This window comes from Rhinolophus hipposideros, assembly GCF_964194185.1.
Source record: "Rhinolophus hipposideros genome assembly, chromosome: 9".
Classification (NCBI taxonomy): Eukaryota; Metazoa; Chordata; class Mammalia; order Chiroptera; family Rhinolophidae; genus Rhinolophus; species Rhinolophus hipposideros.
This window is the reverse complement of record NC_138055.1, coordinates 41978613-42001595: the sequence shown is the minus strand read 5'-3', so window position 1 is coordinate 42001595 and position 22983 is coordinate 41978613. Positions and strand designations below refer to the sequence as shown.

The window sequence follows — 22983 nt, the reverse complement described above, 5'->3', positions numbered from 1 at the left end:
AATTGTTGAAACAGTGCTGGCCTGGAAAGAATCCTGTATCAACACAAGAAATTGTGGGAAGAAACTACCCTGGTGTTAACTGCTGTTAGCTCCAGGGCCCTGGAGAATTCTGAATTGTTGACATACCTGTAAGATTAAGACAGCAGATAGTCTGCTGAAAACAGAGATGAGATAAATGGCATTGATTTGTTGAGAAATACTCTGCAAGGATCTTTAACCTGTCAATTTCTTTCTAATGCCTTAATATAGGTTGGTGGTTTTTATTGTAAATCACTCTCTTATTTTAAACTGTGCTGACCGTTTTAAAGTTGGCTGTAACTCCTGAGTGTGGGGCCAGGGGGTCAGAAGTGTATATCAGCATCCTGAAATGAGTCTGTATTGTAGGGAATTTTAAAAATTCTTTCATAAAAGTCACAGAGAAGACATCTAAAAATTAGCAAGTATTAGCAAAGGGAAAAATTTTGAGTGTCCACATCCTCGTTATTACAGTTCCTTTGAAAGTACTACTACTTTACTTACTACACTGTGCTCCAACCCCAGGTGCCTGCGTAGGAAGAAAGTCATGTTGTAAATTGTTGTATGTAATACTCGTAAAACACAATGAACAATATCCTAATAAAATTTGCCAACTTCCTTGGAAAGCCACCATAAAAACTTGAGGCATGCCATTTACTTAGATGATTTCCCTGGCCAAGATGTTTTGAATTTTGTGATCAGAGGGGAGTCTAGAGAAAAGACTGAAAAGGTTGCAAAAAAGGGCAATTAATAGTTGTTACGGGGGGAGGGGAGAGGAGTTAGTTGTTCAAATCCTGTATGAAATCTGTTTGCCAAAGAGGAATTCTGGGAATGAAGCAATTCTGGAAGCTAGGTGACTAGTCATTCAGAAAGTACAGAAACTAGGAGGGATCAAGAGACGAGGGAGAAAAGAGTTCCCTGGTGGGGTGGCAGGTACGTGGTCATGGTGGTCTGAATATAATGTGTCAGTAGGGCCACCTAATTTAATGTACCTCCTTGTACGCCTAATATAGTCCATAGACCATTTTTTGTCCAGTGTCTAACAGATTGATTGCAGTGAGTACAAAAAAAAAGTGTCTTTTTTTAGAAATTCTTCTGATTATAATTAGTCAAAGGAAATAGAATTTTAACACAATGGTGATTACAAAAAATAAACTCCCAAGCCTTAGAAATGGTGAGAATACATAATTTATGGATAAGGTCTTGAGGGAGGGCATGGTAGGTATACATCAGAATCAGTGAACAGTAACAGTGTGTGATTATGAAAGTTCTTTGCTCTATGTGTCACAGATAAGATACAGGAAATTACCTTAAAGAGAAGAAGTCTGTTCACTTAGACTTTTTAGAGGGCTCCATTAATGTTATCTATGCCCTGTGTTGGTGATCCTAATCACGGGAACAGGGTAGCTCAGTTGAATTAGATATTCTAGGTATTTGTCATTCACATTGGCTCATTCTCCTACAATGTTGTTTTGGATATCAGCTTTAAATTGTTTCCCATGTATTAAAATAAGACGATAGATATTTACATTATTTTATCTTCAAGTACTTAACATTGATTTTATATTCAAATTAAATTTCTGGTCTGATCGATAAAACTTATTAAAAGCTTTGCTTTTTGTTTTATGAGAAAACAAACATATTATTGGCAACCTATCTATGATAGTAATGAAATATAATAACAAATATGTTGCTGAAACCTGTGGAATTTAAAAATCAGACTTGATTAATATTGCCTACAATAAGATCATTGGGTTCCATCTCAAATGACAGTCAAGAATTTTAAATAATAGAATTCTGAGATAAATGTTTTTCCAGCTATTTTATACATATCCACAAATGTATGAGGACATAACACTATACTTCTCTTGGGGAAGTAAATGGTAAAAGGCGGTGTTGCGAGTAGGAATAGAGAAAATTAGGAGAAAATGTAATCTGTGTGTTAGAGGGAGCCATCTTACTCCCCTGACTTATTTGGGTAAGAAACATAACAGAATTTCAGGTCCTCTTACAATAGAAATATTAAGGAATCTATTGTGTATCTTTGTAATACTGTTAATGATGATTGGATATTGGACATAAGAACAGTTGTTAGGTTCTTAAGTTCTTAAAAGATGAGCTAGGGAACCCAATATGTAGACTTAGATGAAAATGTGTATTTCGAAAAAAGAAAATACAATTGTCATTACCATTGAAAGAATCCACATATTTATGTTCTTGGAATAATGAGCTTTAGGCTTAACCATATTAATTGGCCAAATCGTCATAACCAAATTTCTGCAATTCCTTGATTTCTAAAAAAGAATGTTGCTCATTAGAAGCTTAATAAATTATTCCCACTAAATCTTAAATCTCACAATACAAGGATCACATCAGAATTATTGTATCTTGATTACCTTTTATTCTTTGAAGGAGGAAAATGGGAACTTTTCTTCACAGATCATCGGAATTTAGTATAGGCCACCAAAATATTTCAGATAAATACACAAGCCATACAGATAAGAGAATGACAGTAAATATATATTATCCAGATGTAGAATCAACCTTGCAAAATGAACATAGTCAGCTTTTCTAATCACTCAGAAAGAAAGCCTACCTACGTTTGGGGGAGGGAAATTTTCTTCCTCTCTTTACTCCCGGAGTGACAGAGAAGCTGTAGAAAAGATTTGAGTATCTTCCATTCCAAGACAACTGCCGCCAGTTCCACACATACAACGCCGCCCTCACATTTTGGCTCCACTGTGGCGACTACAGGATAGATGTCGGCCGGAAGGATTAAGTGCAAACTGAATTTGTGTAACTAGGATATTTTGAATATACAAGGAAATATGACTAATCAACAATTAACTTGTCAAGTGCTGATGCATGACTGTGCTAGACATGGTAGTAAAGGATGTGATTCTTTATGTCAAGGAGGTAAAATTTTACTGGAAGATAAGACAGCCTCTTCCTGCTTTAATCTGGCCTCGCTCCAATCTATCCTCCACATAACTACGAGAGTTAACTTTCTGAAATCTCATCAAATCATTTTCCAATTTATTTTCATTCAGTTTCTTGCTGTTAGCTACGGGAATAAAATCCTCATTCAACATGGCATTCCAAGTTCTTTGTGATCTAATGCCTGCAACTCCTCAGACTTCATCCTATCACCACTGCTCCCACGTCCCACCAAACGTGTGATTTATCTTGTTTGGTATCCTTACTGCTACCCCTACCGCCTGCATGTCTCCCTCCCTTCTGTTGACCTGGTTAACTCTTACAAGTCCCTCAAAACTCAGTTCAGTTGTGCCCTCAAATAGGCAGCCTTCCCTGACCCCTCCTCCAGCTTATATTGTAGAGGGAGATCTTAAGTGCACGTAAAAGATTTGCTAATTGTGAGTCACAGAATATGTTTCAGCAGGGAGAAACATGAAAAATGCAGGGGTTTTCTGAAACTGCATGTAGCAGATGTGGTGGATTTAAAGAGGAAGGGACAGCAGTTATGAATCAGTTGGGAGGAAAGAGGTTAGCCCTGGCAAGGGAGGTTGTGAAAATACAAAAGACCCATTACAAAAACCTGGAGTGAGTTTTTTAAGGAAAAAAAATGAAATGAAATTTCTGAGTTCCATGTGATTTCTTTGACTATTAGTTGCATCATTGTGGGTATAATGTGATATTAGTCATTGCAGTTCTAAAGTAATCATTATGGAATATGTGAGCAAATGAATTGGGAGGAGTGCCAAAGGACACAAATTATAGGAATTAAGAGATTTAGAAACTTCCAGAATGTATCAATTCAGTACTTCGCCAGTGTGTAAAGTTACCGGTTATAATCACAAATTCTGTAATCACATATTCTGCCAACTTAAAATATCTGATATAGTCACCAGCAATATGAAAGGGCCTTTTAAATATGTATTTTTGTGGTTATCTAGAGCAGTAATTCGAAGATTGCCCCCAAAATGCCATAAACTGATATATCAGAGCATAACATCAAACTGCTTAGGGAGCTCCTGAAAAACAAGGACTTCTGGTTGCTGGTTGGTATATTGACTAGTCACACAGTGGCACTTGGAGCATGTGGCCCATTCTCAGAGGAGAGCTGGTCTGTCCCTGGAATAGTCAACTTTATTGGACAGCAGCTGTACTCACCACTGTACCACCAACACCTACCCCGGGCATGTTCAACTTTGTAGGAACTCATAGCCGGTACTGCCCAGCCGTACACTAGGTCCACTGACTTGTTTCTTAGGGTTGATTATGTAAGCTGTGTGAACTGGTCACAACAAATATTACTGCATTTGTTCACCATAGTTTTTTTAAACCAACACATTCTCCTCATTTTCCAGCCTTAGCAAGTGCTGATCTGAGTTGAATGGTATGCAAGGTGTGAAATTGTGGTTTCCATAAATATCTGGTCATTTTTCTTAGAAAGTACAAATAGAAGAAGATGTTGTTTTTTAATGGACGTCCAGGCAAATGAATCAATCCTATGTTGTATGCCTGTACAGACAATCAAAAACGCTTCACCAACACGGAGTCCTGATGAGTGGTTCTGGATGTGTCCTGGCATATTTTGTGTTTTAAGTTCCTACTTTTGTTAACTGCCTTTAAAGATCCATTTAAATATGAATTGCTATACAGATTCCTTCTAATAACTTGAAGATGTCACCTCTCACTTGTAATAGCATGCCCCCAATTTTACTCTAATAGAAGAAGTTAAATCTCTGTAAGGTAGGTGGAGAAAAAGGTGGTGTTATCTAGAGGTTGCTGTAGAAAGGCCAAATACCAGAAGGTAATAGCTTTTAGACTTTCAAGCTTTCTTTCCACCAAAAAGACCATTGTGAATCCACACTGTGAAAACAACTGCTTGTGAGCACAGTTAAATTAAGTGGAGCATTTAGAGCAATACCAGCAGTGAATGCCTACTGATTTCTGTGCATACATTTAACTATACCTGTTTTCATGGGAATTTCTTATACCTCTGTCTCTACAAATTCTCCTTTTGGAGCTCAGTGTGAACCAAATCAGTTTTTTACCACTCTCAGAGAGTGCTAGATGCTTGAAAGAAAAGATGCTTTGCTGAATGAGAATACCACTCTTCTCTCCAATAGAGGCAGGTTATGTAAAGGTTTTGTTTCTTTATTTAACAATTCTCTCTCATACTTACATAAAGGAAGTTGTAGTTGATTTTTCAGATGTGCCCAGCTATAAGTAATCATGTCAAAATAGAGGCATGTTGATTCGATTTCATAAATATATTAAATTTAACAAATTAGGTAATAAAGCTGCCCACAAAAACCTACAAAGAAAACACTGATTATGGAAATCAACTTATTGTTTTTAACCCTACCTAATATCCATTATTTTTGGATAATATTTGCATAGATGACCAGAAACCATGATATTTCCCCCCAAACTGCTGCTTAGGGATCCTACAGTTCAGACTAACTAATTCAGACCAGGAAAGGGAGAAAATTACATTATCTTGTGAGGTCTACACCTTTGCCATCTTCTGAGCAATTTGGAATCCTTTCATCAAAACCAACCCCCCCTTGCCTTCACCCCACCAGCCCCACCCCACCCCGACAATTGCTTTGACCCAAATTGCTTCTTATTTGAGGAGGGTGGGGTTTAAAGTTTTTCTGTAACTACTTCCTTCAGTTCCCTTAAAGCGGGCTCCATAAAATGTCCATGGTGTTCTTAGAAGAAAAGGTTTGGATAATGTCGCCTGAGTTAACAGTCATTTGAAATATTCCCTATAAATCATCACCTTCTTTAGGAAACACCAAAAGCACATAATGCACAGTGCAAGTGAAATGAATGGCAAAAAAAAAAAAAATCACAATATGATTCCCAGTGGCTGGGTCGTTCAAAAATAACCAGAAAAGGTCAAATTCAATACCACTGGTAAATTTACCAGAATAAAAACTCTGAGATAAAACGCAGTGTAAATTAAAGCTTGCACACTAGTTTCTTTCCTTCTAGAATAGATTAATTGAAGAAAAAGTGCAAAAACAAACTTTTGTGATCCAAATTCTGTTTTAAAAACTATATCTCATTTTTGCATGTTGCTTTACAAATGTAAAAGCATTTGAACCTGAGTATGCTTTCTCAGGTAAACCTCTCTCTCAGCAACTCTGTTAGTAGCTGGAATTAAGGGAAACTGAGGCATCTAAGTGATTTCTCCAGACACCCAGAAAACAGTAAAATGGAGGTTCCAGACCAACTCCACAAATTTCTTCACTTTAAGGAAGGTACCTACCTCCTTTTGTGAAGTAAACAAATTCTTTGAAATAAACCCCACCCTTATTTTCCATGTTAGAAAATGTGGATTTTCATGTTCCATTTATTTAAAGCAGCATGTATGTATGTGTTTTTCTTTCCTTTCTTTTTTCTGTTTTTGGAGAAGAATAATTCATGGCTGAACTATTTTATGTTCAATAGTCATTATTATGTATACATATAATATTTTATTCTCTGAACAGAAGATAATGACTTGCCTTAAAGAGATGTTTTCATTCTGATTAGTATTTACCTTTTAAGAAAAAACTCCCCCTAGTTCACTTTGAATACAGCTGCTAATTCACTTTTAACCTACTATACTGATCTCAAACATGATGGCCCAGACAAATTAATCTGCATTATTTATTGTTTATTTGCGTTTATTTGGCCTTTGAACCAGAGAAACTGTCTATTGTGCCAGCCTGCCGGTTGAATATCAAGAGTCACAACCTTTCTTGCAAAGGAAGAGAGTCCATGGTTTAAAGATCTAATCTTATTTTATTCTCTGTTAACAACCACGTTATAGCTATTTTGGGAACCAGTAAACTGGTCTCAGTTCATTCATCTAAAAACTGAAGGAGAAGCTTCCTTTTAAGGACTTAATGTCAGCAGGTAAAGAACTAGTATTTATAGAGTATTTGGAGTTGCCCAGGCAAAAGTTCTAGAGGAAAGAGAATGATTGTTTAGGGTCCTCATATCAAAAACTATGATGACAGTCCCTCTAGGGCATTGATAAATGGCAATTTCAAAAGCCACCATTGCAGTCAACAGCAGAGACCAGTGGAAAGGAGGCACCCAGATTTCAAATCTGATATTAAATCTCTTTGCAATTTAAAGCAAGTAATTTAACTTTACCTATTTATAAAGAAAAATGATAATAGCTGGCTCTGCATTACAGAATATTGAAAAGAAACAAAATAACTTGAGCTCCTGAAAGAAAATATTGAAATGTAAGCAGTTCATGTAAGATGCTTTAAAAAGCCTTACAACCCCCAGCAACAATGTGAAGTGAACATTTTACTTCATTCAACAGGCCTGATTACAAAACTCAATGATTAGCTATTTTGATAGGATACACTTTTTGGGGGTCCTGTCCAAAGATTCTTACACATTTTTATAATCCTTGCAGAAATCTCAGTTTCAAGATGGCAGTATTAACTGTTCTTCATTGTCTACCTGCTCCTGGAAGTAGGGTAAGGATAGCAGTGCAGGTGATGATGGACTGGAGGGGCCCATTGAAACAAGTTTCTGGATTCCTAAAATTGCACCCTTTCATCACCTGCCATTTTATTATAGAGTAACAGGAATCAATACATATGCCATATATGTATTTTTTTTCCTGTTCTAGATTGTCCCTGACTTTCATATATTCGGTTACAATCTAAACTTTTCGAACATGGATACCCTTAAAGTACTTCTTTTAAAGATAATAAATTTTGTTTCTTACACATGAACTAACCAATAATTTTCTGCCTGGCCACTACCTTTGTAGAAAAGTCTTCTGTTTATTGGAGAAGGGCACAGTTTAAGCATTTTCCTGCCTCTCCCCCTACATCCCCAGTGCTGAGGGCACCCTGGTCCCTAGACCTTTCCTAATTAGAGCCAGGGTGTTCCCCGGACTTGCCCAGCTAGCCTACTTTCCCACACCAGCAGGATCCTTGCATCCCTGCCCCTCTGAGAGCCTGAGCTGGGTGGGGGATGGGGACAAGAGAAGGAACAGTGAGGGTGGAGTTTGGGGCTATGTATTGTGCATGGGCAGGATCCTCATGTAGACATTCAGAGTTGAGCCTTCACTCTAGGGTCCTACAGAAGAGTCCTTTCCCTCATGCGGTGTCCAGGTTCCAGGAATTCTCTGTCACTGAAGTTAAAAATTAAGGGGCTGCCTGACCTTTGCCATCCCTTGCAGAGAAACAGGAGAGGCCTGGCCTCCCTCATCTTCCCTGGTCTTTAGAGTGACACAAACCTGCAGCTGTCTCCAGCACAACCCCTTGAGGTCTGAAATTTGTTTATCAGCCAGATTGTTTGGCTCCAGGAAATAAGACACATGTACAAACATATTTGGGAATGGATTCATTCTTTTTAACTCTGTAGCAACAACAGTCTCCATTCCCCCTCCGTCTCAAAATAACTTGTGAATCTATTGATAGTGTTTGAAATTTTGACTTTACAGCAATTTAATGGAAAAGTGTGTTCCAATTATATTGGAAAGAGACTGCCTGTGTTGTTTTATTCTCGGTATCTTTCACAAGTCTCTGAAGCCTAGAAGAGTTAATTGAATATTTTTTCCTCTGATTTCTAAAATAATGCTACATGACAGCAAAAAGTTGGCTAAAATTAGGGAACTTGAAATTACCTAGGTTTTAGAGATCTTTGATTATTCTGGTAAGGTTTTTTTTGTGGGTTTTTTTTTTTTTTTTGGTTTTTTTTTTGGTAAGGCAGTGGGAGATCATACAAAAAGAACAAATGAAAAGCTGGGAGAATGACAAAGTAATGTCTTCTACCACCCCCTCATCAGAGGAGTGTTTTAAGAGACGTGCATCAGTTAAGAGTCCCTGTAGGCCCCACAGAGCGAAGCAGGAAGGCCTGTGTCCTCCTCAGTGTGTGCAGGAGAGTGGGCTGGCTGTTAGACGACCAAACTAAGAACGAGCCAACCAGGGTGACTGTACAGGTGCACTCATTTGTAGGGCAGAGGTCGATTTCTCTCCTTCCTCATTCTCACGAGGCCAGAAACCTCAATCCCAGGCTTGGTCTTTTTAAGCAGGTCCTTGTTTTCTTTGACGACACTGAACCACCTTGTTTATCAAGGCTATCTAATCTAGTAGTGTTGAGTCACTCTTATGTTCATTACCCACACCTACAGACCTCTCAGGAAGCTTCCAAGTTCCTGCACTAGGAATAGAGTTCTCCTCTGACTTAACAAACGGAACTTTTATAGTACGGACCACCTAAGCCGATAAGTGATTTCCAAATTCCTCAGCATTATAACAAACATTTTTGGATTTTTGTGAAAAAAATCTCTTCTCCCCTTTCTTTCCTTTCCTAAAAAATTAATGAAATATATATACATATTTTATTTTTAACTCAACTTTTATTTTGAAAAGCTTGTAGAGGATATTGTGATCACCTTTAGTCATTTGCCACATCCAAGGGTGATGTTAAACCAGCACTTAAAAACACCAATATAAATCTAATACTTGATGAAGACCTCAATTGCTTAAGTTTACAATATACTGTTATACAATCTTCAACTACTGACTGGGCCACTTATATTATTTCAATATATGCTTGATTGCAGGAACTCTTCACCGAACTAGCAGCGTTCCTGAGTATGTCTACAATCTACACTTGGTTGAAAATGATTTTGCTGGCGGGCGTTCCCCTGTTACTAAAACCCATGACATGCTAAAGGTAGGATACCGAAGAATATAACCCAGTTATTGGACTACCATGGAAACATTTTTAAACGTCCATAGATTATTTTTTAAGGTTACCTTTCCCAAATACTATTATTTTCTAAATGAATTATGAGAAGAGTGATTTTGTACGGACACCATAGCAAACTGGGGACTTTAAACAGTATCAACTCCTAATGCAAATAACTAGTCAACCAAGTTAACCCAGTTAATCTGGTTAAAAACAGATTTTACCCAGAAAGGGGCCAAATTCTCCATGTGGTTCAGAGAAATGGACACCTTTTGTAAGAATGCTGGAATAGTCTTCACCAAAGATGAAAATTGATTTATGCCTCATTTAACTTGATTTCTCTCTCGTGCAGTCTGGCATAACCACCGCTTATGAAGGTCGTTGGGGGAGAGGAACTGCGCAGTACAGCTCACAGAAGTCAGTGGAGGAAAGATCCTTGAGGCAGCCTCTGAGGAGACTTGAGATTTCTCCAGACAGCAGCCCGGAGAGGGTTCATTACTCACACAGCGATCACCAGTACAGCCAGAGAAGTCAAGCCAGGCACGCTTTGCCGCACCAAGAGAGCAGGAGATCCACCCTCCTTATTCCCCCAAGATATGCTCGCTCAGAAATTGTTGGCTTCACCTCCGGGCCCGTGAGCAGACAGCGCTACTATAACACTTACCACAGACAGTTCCAGTATGGGTCTGTTAACGACAGTGTTTTTGACGGTGCCCCTGTCAACTCAGTGGTGCTCACGTACCCCAGGCCTGGGACCAGTCACAGCATGGGCAACCTCTTGGAGAAAGAGAACTACCTGACTTCAGGGCCTGCCCCAAGGCAGGGCAGGCCTCTGGTGCCCCTGCAGGCCGTTACTCAGAACAGGGCCGCTCGGTCCTCCTGGCATCAGAGCTCCTTCCACAGCACCCGCACGATGAGGGAAGCCGGGCCCAGTGTCACTGTGGATTCAGGTGGGAGGAGGACGCACATGACCATTGGCCAAGTGGCAGCAGGAGGAAGTGGGAACATGCTCACGGAGAGAACCACTTTCACCGACTCCCAGCTTGGGTGAGTCCCCTTCTCAATCTGCAGGGCTGTCAGTGCCAGCACATTCTGTTCCCACAGCCCTTACAGCGTGAGCTGGCACTTCTTGGGCTGCAGAAAAAGGTTTCCAGAGATAAGTGATTAAAATAATGACTTTTCAGGCAGCTGCCTAATTGACAGATTAACCTATTTACCTCAGGGACCGAGGCCAGGTTACCTGCTCATATGGCAGTTTTGCAGGGAAATCTAATGATTAGTCCATCTGTTATTCCAAATTAGATGCTGACTGAAAGGATGGTTACCTCTTGGCTGTGTGAAAATCTGCTCGGAAGGAGAGTTAATTCCAAAGCAGACCAAAAAATGGATAATTGCATGCATTTTCTTGAAATAAAGGAAGGAAAAAAGACAGAAATGCTTATTTCTGGCTTATTCCAAGTGGACCTCAAAGGCTATGTTGATAGTCACTATCATAAAAAGACAGAACTAAGCAAAGGCAGCTAATTTTTAGATGACTTTTTCCTTCCTTTTATACCTGATACTTTTACTTTTTGATTTTAGTATCAGTGATTTGAGGGTACTTTTTGGCAATACCGAATAATTTTAAAAAATAAATTTTTAAAGTCATTCCTTTGCCTCCTATTTACTTCAGGGCTTGTCTAATCTGGTCTTTGGAATATAACCCTTATTCAAGTTTAATGCTAGAACACAAATTTCATAAACGGGGGAGAAAGTTAGAAAGAGAAAGGTTGAGAAATGGATGGATGATTAAATCACTAACTCCTGAAATAATGATGTAGTATCATTATGGTCAAAGATTAAATACGTGATTTTTGTTTGATTTCTAATGTTGCTTAATGGAAGTTGTTACTTTTAATCATCGCTTTAAGTGAAATTTTGCAGTATACTCATTGACTATGCGGGTACTGCTGATAAAACATCTTAGGGCTAATCTAAACTTGAAGCAGGAAATATATTTTATAAAGCAAAATTGTACATGAGACTTCAAACATTTCTGTAGAAATCAGATCTTTGTCAATATGGACACACTAATAAAGAAGTAAATGCATGAGGTAATTATTTGTGGAGGAAAAATCTGATCTCAGCTTTTAAATGGATAATTCGAACTGTATTGAATGCCTGCCTTATTCTAGGATTTGTGCTAGGCCCAATTTTAACAGAATGATTTTAACAATAACAAAACTATCATGCCAACACTGGCATTCTTCTCTTCCTTCATCTCTGCCCCCAAACTTCTTAAAACACCCTGTCACTTCCCAGTCTCTCTTCAGCCCACTGCAATATGGTGTTAGTCCCCACCATTTGACTGAAACAATCTCCCCATAATGTACCAGTGACTATCGTGTTGCTACATCTGAAGCAGACACATATTCAGTCCTTATAATCCTCAACCTATGGGCAGTATTTGACAGCACTGTCTGTGAAACTCTCTCTTCCTTCATTTTTCAGGGCACCAATCTCTCCTGGTTTTCCAGTTGTCTATTCAGACATTTCTTCTTAGTCTTCTCTGAAAAAACTTTTCTGCGCACCCAAAGAAGTCATTTTTGCTAATCCTTCTCTTTCAAGTGTTGGTGCTCTTCCAGAGTGTTCCTATGTACTACACTTGTATCGTGTGATTCCCAGAGTTTTATCTTCAGCTCTGTCCTCTATCCTGAACTCTAGATGTGTATGTATTTCTAACAACCTCCTGGGCATTCCGTACTCAGTATATCCAAAACTAAATTTATCAGCTCCTCCCTGCCTTCTACTCCTAACCATCTCCTCCTACTAAATTCCTACCATTTAATACATGGAAGTCATTCTTTTCTTCTCCCTTCACAATCATATCACCAAGCCATATTTGTATCTCTCTAATGGTTCTTACGTTTTTACTCTTCTTTCCAACTCCATTGCATGAGTCTCTCTGTCTCTGGTCCCGTTCGCTCAGAACCCTTCTCTAGGACTCTTAGTGACCTTCCGAGATCTGATGATTTCTCTCCCTAGTTTATAACCTTTCTGTGATTGCACCAAGTTTTCCTGCTTTTTAGCATGGCACACCAGACCCGTGTTTATCACCCCTGTTTATCACTCTAGTCGCATCACTTTCTAATCTCTACCCTTCATCACCACCATTCCCAAACACACCCCTGCATAAACACTCAAACCACTTGGGACCTCTTTTATGTCCCTTAATGGAAGATACTCATATATTTCCTTCCTTTTTCCCATCCATCCATCCATCCATCTCTTTTCCCCTAATAGCTCTGGTTTTGCTGAGTTTAGCTCAGATACTGCCATTTCTTTGACCACTCCCCTCTCAATCTAGTTTGGGTGCCCCAGTTAGCTGTACTGTGTGGGTGTACCAAAATAATATGTTGTAGTTATTCATTTACTTTTCTGCTCTCCCTCTAGACTTTGTGCTTCTTTTAAGTGTGTCTATCATCTTTATAGTCTCGGCAACCTAAACAGAGGTAGGTCCATAAAAGTCACTATATAAATGTGTGGTAAAAGCGTGAAGGAATTAAAGAAGGAAGAAATGAAATATAAACTCTTTATGTTTTACCATCTAGGTTCTTTTGTTTCTGAAATTCTAGAAGTATTAACCGTACTATTTCAGGTTATTGTTTTAATGGATAGGGTAAATTGTATTAGAATAATTATATTCTAATTATATTCTATAGAAAGGACACTCAGGGTCAAGAAATTTTAAATAAATGGCAAGAAATCTATTCTTGATAACTCCTAAAGTTGCCATCCTAGAGATCAAAAATCATAGAAATGAACTCTTCCTGAAAATTTTGCTATGAAAAGGAAAGGCAGAGGTGTTTCCTACAATGAGGAAAATAAATGATCAAGGTGGCATCTGTGCCTGACTTCCTTCCTTTGCTGTGCCCCGTGGCTCATTTCATTCCCTCAGGCTGTCCCCTGGGAGCCCTGCATCTGAGACTGCTCTCCTTTCCCTCGTGTTGTCTCACATTTCAGATCTATCCAGCCCATGTTTTTGGAATGTATTTTTTTCTGGCTAGTGAAAGTCCCACCTGTAAAGTGTTCTTTCACATTTGTGGAACATTCCTGTAGAGTAGCTAGATAAAACTATAAACCTATGTAATGACATAAGGTTTTAAACAATGGATCTTTCTTTCCAAAAGAAGAATGGCTGATCAGACAGTCAGTAATGCAGCAGTAAACCAAGACATGGGAGTAAAAGAGATACAGTAAACACCTGTTCTCCATCAGACTGATGAAAAAGGGGATTTCTTGAAATCACTAAATAAAAGAATTCTAGATCAGTTTTTCTGAAAATATGATTTCCGTGCCTATGGGGGGAATGGGAACTGGTGGTTAGATTCCTCCAGTGTACCCAGCACTGCAGTGAGCAACATAAGAGAGAAAAATTGAGTAGCATATATGAAGGTCTAGACAGGATCAGTGAAAAAAAAAAGTAAGACACATCATCAAGTGTTAGGTTGTGCAGTACACTCTCTAGTGTATATAGGAATTCAGAGAATAAGAAATCAGTGTGCTGAGATTAAGGAGAGAGACTGGATTTCTGAGGGATCACCAGTTAAGTTTGTGACAGAGCGTCACGGAGTAGACAGAATGTTATAGTAACTTCCCTGCACACCCTCTTAATTACCAACTTCTTTAGTTCCTTGATCCTTAAGTCTCTTTCAACTATATCTTTCCATTTTCATTTTTAGCAGCCCAGTTCACGGCTTTATTGCTTCTAAGACTCTCATAGTGCCCTCAAAACTGTCTCTAGAAACACACATCCACTCCAAAGTCATCTTTCCAAAGTAGTGCTCTCATCATACTTAAACTCTTTGTGAGGCAGAGGAATTTACATTTCCTACGCATCTGTGACAACATGCAGGAGCTTTCCATTCATCATCTCACCTTCCCTTGGCCTTGGAAGATGTGGCTGTATTCTAATAATCGGGGAACCAGAGTGCCTGAGGCAGGGCTGTGTTGTTAGCTGGCAGCAGTGCTCGTTGAGGGATCGGACACCTAAAGCACCGTTTGTTATTTATTGCTATAATATCTCATTCTGACGAAGGCTGTTTTACCCTGCTTCCTCTTATATTTTTTCATTTATATGAGCATCATTTTAACATATTAAGTAAAGTTGTTGAAAAGACTCACTTCTGGAGAGTATGTTCAGGGGATAATGGAGCCCAGGCACAACTGCTCTTCCTGATGTCCGTCCTCCCCCAACCCTCTTCCCAAGCCACATTTTGGCAGGCTTCAAGAAGCATTTTATGAGTGAGTGGGAAGGAGGGAAAAAGAGAGATGGATGGAGAGGAGGAGTGTTGTAGGAGAGTAGAGAAAGAAAGGAATAGCTCTAGCTGGGGGAGGGGCACAGGAAAGATGTTACAGAAGTGAAGATATTTAAATTGAGTCTTGACAAACACGTAAGAATTAGGTAGAAGGATGGGCTTTCTAGAAAACTACAAGAATGGCTTGCGAAGAGGCACACAGTGTTTAGAGAAGAATTAAAAGTCCGGGTGACTAGAGGATGGGGTAGTCATCAGAGGTGGGGCAACGGGATTGATGATGGCAGGAGATGGAGCCAGATGGGGATGAGAATATACATTGTGTTGGAGAGTTGGATCTCACAAACAGAAGCAAAACAAAAATCGGCGCCTTGAATAGCTGTAGCAAACTTTCTGTTGAGGAAGTCTTCGTTTAGCTTGGGAATTGTTTTTAACGATAAAGTAAAATGGCATTGGATTGGCTAAGAGTGAATGCAGGACTTCTTTGTGAATCATGTTCAGGAAAATAAAGGATTCAAGTAATGGAATTATTTGGGGATGTTAGAGACTTGGAAAATTCAGAGTTCCCTAAGTCATTTATGACTTACGAAGTGGATTAATGACTGAATATAAAAAAATAATAATAAAAAGCTGCATTAAACAGAAGGCTCTTCTTATGAGTGATCTTCCATCAGTGAAAAACCTGCAGTGGTGGATGGTAAAGACTTAAAATTGCCATTGAGATCGAGACTGTTAAGAGTTTTGATTTCTCTGTAAAGACATTGGAGTCCCTTCATGTAAACTATTTCCATCTCTTCTAAAAGGTGTGTTTGTATTAAAAATTACTCAGATTCTGGTTTTAATAGAAGTAGCCTGCTCTTTTCACCAATTAAATTGACTCCTGAGGCACAACATTTTAAAATATAAGGTCATCATCTATTTCTTGGTATCAATGCCAGACTGTTTTCTGCTTCGTTTGTAATACCTTTATACTCATGAGGTAACACTTCTGTGTTTGAACATGTGTTTCAGATGCAGTGGATACTAGCTTTTAGTCATTTATCCCCTCGCCTGTGCCACACTCACCCATATACAAACACACAATTCACAATACTAGACATCCATCTGTACACATGTGCTTGTATTGTGGGTTAGCCTGATATAAGAGAGCACGTACTCACTGTGCTTGCCAGCAGATACTGGAAAACACACTCCTAGGATGTCTTTGGAGTCTCTGTTACCTGGAATGAATCAATCATAACCCTCTCTGAAGCCAAAAAAGGGTCCTAGGTTACCTTCAAGGCATGTCTTTAGCCACAATTCTGAGATGTCAGCATCCTGAGTATAGTTTCTCTGAGGCAATGCTTAAGGAAGCAGAAACCACACTGATAATAGACTTCCTAACCTAGTCACCTTCCGGACAGAGATAAAAGGGGAGAAAAAGATACGGTTCTTTGAGGCATTTGGGAGTTACCTTTTTTTTACAAGTGGCAATTTTAGTTGACCTCTGGAAATTATCCTCTCTGCATGAAACTGCATAAGACTTCGTCACCACTATAAATGCCTGCAATTAGTAAAGGACAGAAATATGCTATGAGCTAGACATAAACTCAATGTCATTACATTGGCAAAGTAAATAATCATAGAATGTGTATACATTTTTTTACAGAAAAAGCATATTTATAATTGCATGTAATCATTACCTTTCCTGATGGATTTTGTCAAACCAGTACGACTTACTTTAACAAAACAAACTCATTTTTCCTGGCTTTTACTGTATGCATACTGTTATATTCACTAAATAAGAACATTTTTAGAATGCTTTTTTTTTTTTTTTAACTAAGTTTTAGGAGAAATAACAGATTCTGAGTAGCTTTGAGAAAAATCTGATGATTTTTGAGGGAGGGTATTTTTTCTACAGGTGTGATAGCAATAATTTTTTTTTCAATTTCTGTGGCCAGATTTCTTTTAAATTCCATGTAAAGTCTTACCATGCCTTTAAAGTCACTTTTTAAGATGTAATTATCTTAAACAGAGTTCACTTTCTTTCTTTGGTACGTGTTCTGATTCTGCTCAGTTCAATGACTTCTAATGCTAATCTGACCAGAGCTGGATGGAGTATTTCTGCCACTAGCTTCCTTTACCTTCTGATCTCGGTGCTGATTTTTCTCTTGGCTGAAGAAGAGCCAAGGCTCAGATGGTCTCCTTGCCTCCTGACTTTAGCTGAGTCATCTCTGGAGGATCAGGTTGGTAGGCAGGAGGGAGCAGGTTTGGAATTTTGCTGAATCCGTGACTGTTTGTCTAGGAATGTCGACATGGAGATGACTCTGGAGCGGGCAGTGAGTATGCTTGAGGCAGACCACACGCCGCCAGCCAGGATTTCTGCTGCAGCTACTTTCATACAGCACGAGTGCTTCCAGAAATCTGAAGCGCGGAAAAGGGTGAGTAGCGTCTTAAGTCTGGTGCTAACCAGTACACTCTCACATCTAGTATGGTGGTGGCCCTGCAAACCGAAACCAAAAATTAACTTAAATTTTTAAACATCTTCCTTGAGTTACATGGCAGTTATAGCTCAATAAAATAAAAATACATATCTTTATTGAGACCTTTTAATTTAAAAGGAAATACACACTCATTGCCAAAAAAAATTTCTTGCAATTCAGAAACTTAGAAAGTAAGTCAGTGTACACACCTCGCCCTTCTTTGTTTGTCTCCCTAACCTCCCCCTTTACAACTGTCTGGAGACAATTGTCAACAGTCTGTGTACTTTCAGATTTTTCTGAGAGGGCGTGTGTGGGGGTGGGGGAGGGAGAGTAGAGGTGGTAGAAAGAGAGGGAGGGAGGGAAGGGAGAATGAGAATCAATGTGCATTTTAGGCTATTGTTTTCTATATTAGATATAGGCAATGTTTTCCAACTTTTGTTTGCATTAAACAATTTCATTAACATACCAATGGTTCAATGGACACCTTTGTACATAGATCTTTTGGCATTTCCACAAGTGTTCCTGTAGGACCAATCCCTCCAAATGGAGTCAATTTTATGATTGTTTTTAAAAGTGGTGCATTAGTGGGGGGAAAAATCATATTTCGAAAAGGTATGCAGTGAAAAGTGAGTTTCTCTCCCACTCCAAACCCCAGCCAAACCCCATCTCTTTTTCTCTCACTCTTGCGTTTTCTCTCTTTCTCTCTCCCTCTTTTCTTCTCTCTGTCTCTCTCTCATCAATTTTTGGGTATCTTTGCAGATACTCTCTGCATGTATAAACAGTTATTGGATGGGTTGGTTTAGTATTCTTTTTTGTTTAAAACAAAATCACAAATGGTAGCAGATTACTTGCAGTACTCTGTATTTTGTTTTCATTTAATATAATATCTTGGAAATCTTCAATATATATTAGCCCTACTTCATTCTTTAAACTGCTGCATAGATTTCTGTTGTATAAATGCACCAGTTTTGTTTGTTCATTTTGTTAACAGTTTTATTAAGTAAGGGACAATTTGATAAAGTTTTGACATATGTTTTGACACGGTGAAACCATCGGCACAATCAAGATAATGAGCATCTCAATTAATCTCCAAAGTTTCCTTGTGCCCCTTTGTAATCCATACTTCCCACCCTTCCCAACCCAGTTCCAGACCCAAGGCAATCAGTGATCTGTTTTCTGTTACTATAGATTATTTTGGATTATCAAGAATTTTATATAAATGGAATCATAGAGCATGTAATACTTTTTTTGTCTGGATTCTTTCATTCGCCTAAATCCTTTTAAATTTATCCATGTTGTATGTATCAAAAGTGTGTGTGCATGTGTGTGTGTGTGTAACTGAGTAGTACTTCATTTTATGTATACACCGTAATTTGTTTATCCATCTACCTGTTGATGCACATTTGAGTTTTGGCTAATACTCGTACAAATAAAGCTGCTATGAACATGTGCAAACACATGTTTTCATTTTTCTTGGGTAAATACCTAGGAATGGAATGCGTGGATGATATGGTAGATGTATGTTTGACTTTTTAAGAAATTGTCCAACTGTTTTACGAAGTAGCTGTGCCATTTTACATTTCCCTGGGCAATGTTTGAGAGTTCTAGTTCCTCCACATCCTAACAGTTGATAACGGTCAGACTTAATTTTACCCTGTAAGTTTGTAGTGGTGACTCATTTTGGTTTTAATTTGCATTTCCCTAATGACTAATGGTGTTGAACATCATTTTAACGTGCTTATTTGCCATTGTATATCTTCTTTGGTGAAATGTATGTTCAAATCTTTCCCCATTTTTAATTTGAGTTTTTGTTTTCTCACTGAATTTTGATAGTTTTTTATATATTCTGGGTATGCCATTTTTAAGATATGTGATATGGAAATATTTTCTCCAGTTGTGTTTTGTCTTGTCATTCTCTTAACAGTTTGTAATTTTGATTGAGTTCAATTTACCTCTTTTTTCCTTTATGGATCATGTTTTTCATGGTGTATCCAAGAAATCTTTCTGTAGTCCAAGGTCACAAAGATAATCTCCTGTATTTTCTCCTATAAATTTTATAAATGTTAGATTTTATAGTTGGTCTATGGTACATTAGGGTTAATTTTTGTATATATTGGGAGATGTGGATTGAAGTTCCTTTTAAAACAATGTATATACATGCAATTGTTCAGGCACCATTTGCTGAAAAGACTATCCTTTCAGTATGAATTGTTCTTGCACCTTTGTTGAAAAGAAATTGATCACATATGTGTGAGTCTATTTCTGGAACATATATTCTATCCCATTGATTGTTTTGTCTGTCTTTATGCAAATAACACACTGTCTTGATTACTATAGTTTTATATTGTCTACAGTCATTAAATTCACTTTTTATTTGCAGATGGCATGATCTTCAATGTAAAAAATCTGATGGATCCACAAATAAAGATAGTCTTGTTTCTTCTTTTCCAATCTGGATGGCTTACATTTCATTATTCCTTTTTTCTTTTTGTACTGGGTATACTCTCCAGTACAATGTTAAAAAGAAGTGAGAGTGGACATGTCCTCTTCCTGATCTTAAGGGAAAAGCATTCAGTCTTTCACTATTAAGTATGATGCTACCTCTAGGTTTGTTTATATATTTATTTTTGAGGGATTTAACCTAAAAGAATTTTGTGGGGAGCCTTTTTTTGAAGAAAGGAAATTTTTTATATTTTAGTGTCTTTTAACACCATTTTTCCTTTTTTTTTGTTTCTTTAATTGAGATATAATTGAAATATAACATTAGTTTCGAGTATAAAGCATAATAATATTGTATATGTATATATATCATATATACATATGATATATCATTGCAGTGGGTTTACCTACCACCCGTCACCATACATAATTACAATTTTTTTTCACTGTGATGAGAACTTTTAAAATCTACTCTTAGCAACTTTCAAATATACAATGCAGTATTATTAACTGTAGTCACATACTGTACATTACATCCCCATGGCTTACTATTTTATAACTGGAAGTGACTACCTTCACCCATTTCACTCAACTCTCAACCCCACCTCTGGCAATCACCAATCCCTTCTCTGTATCTAGGATTTTGGTTTTGTTTGTTTGGTTTGGTTTGTTTTTTAGGTTCCACATAAGTGAGATCATACAGTATTTGTCTTTCTCTGGTAGACTTATTTCACTTAGCATAATGGCCCTAGGGTCCATCCATTTTGTCACAAATGGCAGGATTTTCTTCTTTTTCAATTGCTAAATAATATTCCATTGTGCATATATACAACATTTTCTTTCTTTATTCATCAGTGAACACTTAGGTTGTTTCTATGTCTTGACTGTTGTAAATAATGCTGCAATGAAATAGGGGTGCAGCTATCTTCTCAAGTTAATGTTTTTGTTTTCTTCAGGTAAATACCCAGAATTAGAATTGGTGGATCAGATGCTAGTTCTATCTTTTATTTTTAAAGAACCTCCATACTGCTTTCCATAGTGACTGCACCAATTTACATTCCCACCAACAGTGCACAAGGGTTTTTTGGTGGTGTTTTGTTTGTTTTTTTGTCACATTCAATTGCTTGTCTTTTTGGAAATAGCATCTTAGCAGGTATGAGGTGATATCTCATTGTGGTTTTGATTTGCATTTCCCTGATGATTAGTGATGTTGAACATCTTTTCATATACCTGTTGTCCATTTACATACATATTTTCTTTGGAATAATGTTTATTCAGATCTTCTGCCCATTTTTTATCATTTGTTTGATTTTTTGCTAATTATATGAGTTTTTTTATATATATCTTGTATATTAACCCGTTATCAGAAATATAATTTGTAAATATTTTTCCCATTCCATAGGTTGCCTTTTCCTCTTGTGATCGTTTCCTTTGCTGCTGCACAGAGGCTTTCCATTTGGTGTCTCCCCACCTGTTTAAAATTTTTGCTTCTATTGCCCTTGCTCTTGGTGTCAAATCCAAAAAAATCATCATCAAGACCAATGTCCAAGAGCTTACCTCCCATATTTTCTTCTAGGAATTTGATAATTTCAGGTTTTTAATCCAATTTTCAATTGATTTTTTTGAATGGTGTGAAATAATGGTCCGCTTTCACTATTTTGCATGTGGCTGTCCAATTTTCCCAGCATCATTTATTGAAGAGACTTTCAGCATTGTATATTCTTCTTTTGTAAATTAATTGACCATATATGTGTAGGTTTATTTCTTGGTTCCCGATTCCATTCAATTGATCTATGTGTCTGTTTTCGTGTCAATACGATACTGTTGATTATTATAGCATTTTAATATAGTTTGAAATCAGGAAGCATGACGCTATAGCTTTGGCCTTCTTTCTCAAGATTTCTCTGGCTATACAGGGTCTTTGTGGTTCCATACAAATTTTAGGATTGTTCTATTTCTGTGAAAAATGCATTGGAATTTTAGTAGGGGTTACATTGAATCTATAGATTGCTTTGGGTAGTATGGACATTTTAACAATAATAATTCTTACTATCCATGAGCATGGAATATCTTTCCATTTATTTTCGTCTTCCTCAACTTCCTTCGTCAATGTCTTATTATTTTCAGTGTACATGTTTTTCACCTCCTTGGCAAATTTATTCTTATGTACTTTATGCTTTTTGATGCAATTGCAAATGGGATTGTTTTCTTAATTTCTGATCATTCAGAAATTCAAAAATATAGAAACAATAGATCTTTGTATATTGATTTTTTTAATCCTATAACTTTACTGAATTCATTAATTAATTCTAACAGTTTTTTGGAGGAATCTCTAGGGTTTTCATGTTATCTGCAAACAACGATAGTTTTACTTATTCCTTTCCAATTTGGATTCCTCTTTTTATTTTTTATTTTTTCTAGACTTGTTGCCTGGCTTAGGTAACTGACTTCCAGTATTCTGTTGAATAAAAGTGGCAAGATTAGGGATCCTTGTCCTGTTTCTAATCTTAGAGGAAAAACTAAAAGCTTTTCACCATTGGGTGTGATGTTTTCTGTGGGCATAAGTTTTTCATAAATCCCCATTTCAAGTTAAAGAACTTCCCTTTTATCCCTAATTTAATGGAGGTTTTTTTGTTTGTTTTTTGTTTTGTTTTGTTTTTACTAAGGAATGGCTATTGGATTTTTATCAGATCTTTTTTATGCATCTGTTGAAATATTTCCATGGTTCTTATTTTAATTTTGCTAATATGGTAAATTACTTTCAGCGATTTTTAAATGTTATCCCATTTCTGGGATTAACCCCACTGATGTCTGTCACTTTTTATTTTTTAAATTAGATTTGCTAAAATTTTGTTAAGAAATTATACAGCAACATTTATAGAGAATATTAATCAGTAATTTTCTTTTCTTGTAATGTCTTGTCCGGTTTTGTATTGAGGATAATACCAGCCTCATAGGATAAATTAAGAGGTGGTCTCTTCAGTTTTCTGAAAGAGTTTGATTGCAGCTGGTATTGTTTCTTCCCTAAATGTTTGGTATAATTTACCAGTGAAGCTATTTGGTCCTGAAATTTTCTTTGTGAGAAG

General features: G+C 37.4%; 1 protein-coding gene across 1 annotated transcript in view; it reads left to right on the top strand.

Moving 5' to 3' along the window:
* PKP2 (plakophilin 2) overlaps window positions 1-22983 on the top strand; it is a 78110-nt gene that overhangs the window by 3236 nt on the left and 51891 nt on the right. Inside the window, exons 2-4 of the mRNA XM_081059476.1 lie at window positions 9575-9687; window positions 10055-10749; window positions 17281-17416. Coding sequence (XP_080915602.1) covers window positions 9575-9687; window positions 10055-10749; window positions 17281-17416 — 944 coding nt within the window. The remainder of the gene's footprint in view (window positions 1-9574; window positions 9688-10054; window positions 10750-17280; window positions 17417-22983) is intronic.